The 5,202-nt window shown below is 57.7% G+C and overlaps 1 protein-coding gene across 1 annotated transcript in view; it reads right to left on the reverse strand.

Moving 5' to 3' along the window:
- Positions 1–3,101: 3,101 nt before the first annotated feature.
- SNAI1 (snail family transcriptional repressor 1) overlaps positions 3,102–5,202 on the reverse strand; it is a gene marked incomplete at its 5' end in the record, with an annotated part of 2,771 nt that continues 670 nt past the window's right edge. The window contains one exon of the mRNA XM_031059092.1: positions 3,102–4,425. Coding sequence (XP_030914952.1) covers positions 4,244–4,425 — 182 coding nt within the window. The remainder of the gene's footprint in view (positions 4,426–5,202) is intronic.

Below are 5,202 nucleotides of genomic sequence, written 5' to 3' on the forward strand. Positions count from 1 at the left end.
CTGCTACACTTTGGAAGGGCTGAGCTTTGGCTGCCTCCTCCGGGGGCTGCACACTCAGATGCTGGGAGTGCTCCTGCGAGGCTGAGGGGGATGCAGGAGATCACAGAATCGTGAGAATGTTTCTATCAGATAGTTTGCAGTGATACAAGAAGAAAGTGGGAATTTTTTGCTTTCTACTGCTCTGGAGGTGGGAGGAGGCATTCTGGGGGTCCCTCACAGCACAAGGACCAGGTGTGCCTCACGCTTGTCCTTGGGAGAGATGGGGACAGAAAGGGGTGAAAAAGGAAATTCTGGGAACTGCAGCCCCCAAATGACTGAAGAGATGAAGCTTAGCCTTTGCAAAGATGGGTATAACCCTCCTGCTTTCCTTCTCATGGCCTCTGGGATGCTCCAGATGCCTGCAGATACAGGACAGGATAGTTCAAACGGTAGCATGGAAGCCTTAAATCTCTTTTCAACCCGGTATCTCCATATGGGTCTGCCCCAGAGGGCTCCCACAGCAGGGCGGGATTCCCAACACCCTTAATTCTACATCGGGTCAGGGAGGGGGGAAAGCACTGGTCCTCTCGGGGAAGAAAAGGTGCTTTGTGGTTTTCCCAGAGCCTTTGAAATGGCTCCAGGAGCTGAGGGATGTGTGTGCTGGTCTCAGGTCCCGCGGGGTGCCGTGGGATGAAGCAGCGCAGTTCAAACGCAGCCCCATCTGCACCCTGAGCGGTGCTACCTGCAGGGCCCTGACTGAATCCATCCTGCTGTACAGGGCTGGCAGCACCCCGAGGTACCTGCCGGCCCCTGACTGAATCCATCCCCGCTTTAGGGGGCTGACACCACAATCTGCCACAGATGGTCACACGAGGTGGCCACCAAATGGTTCCTGTGCCGATCGCCGCTGCCCCCGCCCCCGCCCGCGCTCCCGAGCTACCTGGCCGAGCCCGCTGGGGTTTAGGGGGGCATTGGGCATTAAACTGAGAGAGGGGAAATTGCTGAGCCCTTGTCACGGCCTCCAGGCTTCATGAGCAGCGCTGGTTGCCGGGTGGGCACAGGGACCAAGGCAGGGCACTGCTGCTGGGGTGCTGCTCTGCCGCTTCCCTTCAGAAAGTGAAATGAAAAAGAAATTGCCACTCACCCTCAGGCCCAGCTCCGGGGTGCATTTCTCCATCACAGAGCCCCAAAGCTCTGCAGGGCAGAGAAAGGCCAGACAGGATCACTCATGTGTGGAGCTGGGCCCAAGGGTGTCCAGGCCCTGGTCCTCCACCCTCTGCTCACCCCAACACCCCTCAGGTAGAGAAAAAGAAATACTTCTGCAGTAGTAAATTGAGCAGTTGCTGAGAAAAGGAGAGATCTGGATCACATTCATCACCCTGCCAAGGGACAGCAGCTGGTCCAGAGCTGGGCAGCACCTGGGGAGGCCCGAGGGGCGGGACATCACCTGAGAGCCGTGTCCCCAGGGCACACGGGCTGGGCAGGGCAGGCAGCAGATGCAGCAGCAGCCGCCGAGTGCCAGTGGGTTGTGCTTTTGTGATTCAGAACAGGCAGCATTTCTTTTTTGCAGTGTTTTAAGGCTGCATTTGTGTTTGAATGCCAGTGGGTTTGTCAATGGAGCCTAGGCTGCTCTTCACCCGGTTTATACCTTCCCTCTAAAGGCCTGGCGTCCCAGCCAGGCGCTGGACAAAGCCAGGAGCACAAGGGAGAGCAGCGAAGCTCGCTGAGGAGGAGGTTTCTCACAGCTCTCACCGCCGGCCTGACCAATATCAGCTGGAGCCCATTGGGAGGGAGCTGGCAGGGGTCCCGGCGGGTCCGGCGCGGGAGGGAGCGAGAGCCGGAGCGACCCGGGAAGGGTCGGGGTCCCGGTGCGGCGACAGCCGTGGCACACGGGGCGGGGACAGCGCCGTGCGGGCCCTGCTCGGCTGTCAGAGCCGCACAGCCAGCCCGGCCGGGGCTGCGGGGCTGCTGCTCCCAGCGCACCCGCTCCTGACCCTCCTTCCCCGCTCCTGCAGGTGGTCCCTTCCCAAAACTGCTCTCTTTTCCCCCCCTTTTTTTTTAACTGTTTAGCTGCTTTTGCGGCTCCAGGATTTTATGGATGGAAAGCTGAAAGTAATTAGTGCCCCTCCCCCGCTTCCTGTTGGGAAAAGGAAGAAAAGCACACACAAGAGCAAACCCAAAACTTCCTGCCCTGCTTAATAATCGAGTAATGAGTCCAACTCGGCTGGGAAAGTCAGTTTATGCCCGGTGAGCCCTTAATTAAAGAAGGGCCGAGCAGCAGCTCTGCTGGCTTTTACAGCCACACACATCTTCCTGCTCCGGGCAGCCCCTGGGGGAGCCGGAGCCCGCAGGGATGGGAGCCGGAGCACGCGTGTCCTTTCATTCATGGCTGGAAGCAAGGTCCGGCAGATGGCACCGAGGAAATGTGGGCAGGACAAACGCTCGGCCCTGGGGGAGCAGGCAGGAAGCCTGGTTGCGGTCTCTGAAGCACCCCAGGTTTGGGGGAGGCTGGGGCGGCGCAGGGCAGGTGGTGTGGGGCCCTGGGAGTTTCACCGTGGGAATCCTGGAGGCAGACAGACACTGGAGCACCCCGCAGCGCCTGGCCCTTGGTGCCCCCCAGGCGGGGACAGCCCCCCGTGTGCCGGAGCCCTGCGGTGACAACGGGATGTGGCAGCTCTGCTGCCGCCCCACCCACACCGGGGCAGCCTGGGGCTGCAGGCGGCCCTGGTCCCTGCCAGAGCCAGAGCAGCTCCCCGCCCCCGAGGGACAGAGCCCTGTGCTGCGGCAGGGACCGGCTCCCCAGGCCGTGCCCAGGGGCTCCAGCAGCGCCCTGGGGACACCAGCGCCCACCCGAGCGGGCTGGGAGGGACACGGCAAGCTCTTGTGCTTTCCACACAAACCTGGAGATCTGTGCACGCCCAGCCCGCCCCAGGGCACAGCTACCCGGCAGGAACTGCCTTTTCCTCTCCACACATCCCCTCCGGCAAACGCCACTTTCCAGGCACCTGCAGCCAGAGGCCAAGAGCACCGGGTGGGTGGGAGGAAAGCCGAGCCCAGCGCCCGGGGCCGCGCAGCACTCCCCCCTTACAGCTGCATGTTCACCCCAAGCACCCACAACACCCTATTATAAATTAATGATTTTATTGAATATCAATAAATTGTATATCATCATATAAAAAGTTTCATCAGTACAAAATTGTGGCACAAAAATATAAATACCAGTGTACCTTTGAAATGTAAACATCCTCTTTGTAATGATTCCATGAAAACAATGTCCAAAGAAAGATGCATTCAGGAGGCACCTGTCAATAGCCATAAATAGGGCTTTTGGCACACACCTGTCGACGGACAGCCTTGGGACAGGCCACCATTGTATCAGCTGACAAGTGCCTGCTATTAGTCACAGTTCTCTTGAAAAGCAGTTGTTAAGAGTCATATTAACAGGTGCTTGAGTGCATAGCTGCTCTGTAAACAGGGCTGGGGTTTGAAATGGCTACCCCTGCCTTTCATGGACACTGTTAATCTCGCAGGCATTGCAAATTGTCATTGTGCTGGGGAGAAGCAGCTGCTTCACAACTACTGGGATACTGTATTATTGCATAGTTACACCTTCTGCAGGCAGGTTATATACACTCGGGGTACGGGGGGAGTGTCTTGTCCTTCATTAAAAAAATACTGGTTCTTAAAAGTTACCAAGTGGTTATGGTGTTACAAAACAAAAAACAAAAAAAAAACCCAAAAAAAAAAAAACCAACCAAAAAAAAAAAAAAAAACCCAACAAAAACCCAACAAATCCAACCCAAAACCCCCAACCCCCCCAGCTACACGGTGGCAGTGTTCGAGGGTGCAGGTCCAGCCCTGCAAGGTGCCGATGCCTCTGGCGGGGGCAGCACCGTGAGCCCCGAGATTCACACACCCGGCACGGAGTGCAGCTGCACCCCAGGTGCCAGCGCGGGAGGAGTGGTCACAGCACCAAGCCGGAGCTCAGGAAGCTCTCGGGCACACGGTGGGGTTCCTGGGGTGTCCTGCACAGGACCAGGAATCAGACCCGGTGATCCTGACGGGTCCCTTCCAACCCAGCATCCTTCTTGGTCGGGCTCTTGCATTGCACTGGAGGCACCAAGTGAGGAGTGTGAGGGTCCAGGGCCAGAGGAGCAGCGTCCAGCCCTGTGCACACTGCAACGGCCATGGAGGAAACTAACTCCTACAGAAACTAGTGATAATATGGGAATTTGTGATGAGAGAGGCCTGGGGAGCGGAGTCCTCAGCGAGAGCCAGAGCAGCCCGTCTCCTCATGCTTGTGGAGCAGCGACATGCGGGAGAAAGTCCGGGAGCAGGTTTTGCACTGGTACTTCTTTACATCTGAATGGGTCTGCAGGTGGGCGCGGAGATTAGAGCGGTCAGCAAAGGCCCGGTTGCAGTGTGTACAGGAAAAGGGCTTTTCACCTATGGGACAAAGAGAAACGCTCCCAATTAACCAGTGCATCAACACATGGGGAATATCAAAGAAGGAGCCATTCATTAGCCAAAGTTTGTGCAGAGCACAGTGAAAAGAAGTGCTGGCTGTCATTGTTCGGGGGAGAGCCGGGTATGTACAGCATTGCTCGGGGGAGAACTGCCAGCTTGGGAATTGTGTGCTCCTGAAAAACCTTTCCTGTGAACCACGGAAAATTAATGCTGGAAACATGTGCGAGTAGCACGGCAGCCGCGCAGACAAACGAAGACATGATCCTCGTCTGCTGCGCGGAGCCAGGCGAGGAGCCCGCGGCACGGCAGGAAAGCCGAGCGCTGTGTGTTAATTATATCATAGCAGGCAGCGGCTGCGAGGCGCCAGCCCGGGGGGGGTGGAGCTATTTTCTCTGCCGAGCCCTGCGCTCCCCCTTCTCCCGCCCGGCTCGCATTGAAAAGCCTGGCCAGGGTGAATTCCTCCCAGAAAGACTCTTTTGGAGGAAACAAATGTGTATGCTCAATTTGGAAAGCACAATTAAGTCTACCCGGCTTCCTTCAGCCATCATCTTTAGTACGTTAAGAGGGTGTGAAATCAGTGCCAAGTCACAATTACACCGTCCCACGGCCCCACAAAGGATGCTCGGGAGATGCTTTGTCGGGGCGGCCGCGGCAGCGGGGTGGGCTGCAGCTGCGCGCCCGACCCCGCGCCAACAGGTGCCTCCTGCAGCACCTGCCTGGGCCGAGCCGAGCCGGGCACATCCCGGCAGGCGCCGG

This window comes from Geospiza fortis, unplaced genomic scaffold (assembly GCF_000277835.1).
Source record: "Geospiza fortis unplaced genomic scaffold, GeoFor_1.0 scaffold361, whole genome shotgun sequence".
Lineage (NCBI taxonomy): Eukaryota > Metazoa > Chordata > Aves > Passeriformes > Thraupidae > Geospiza > Geospiza fortis.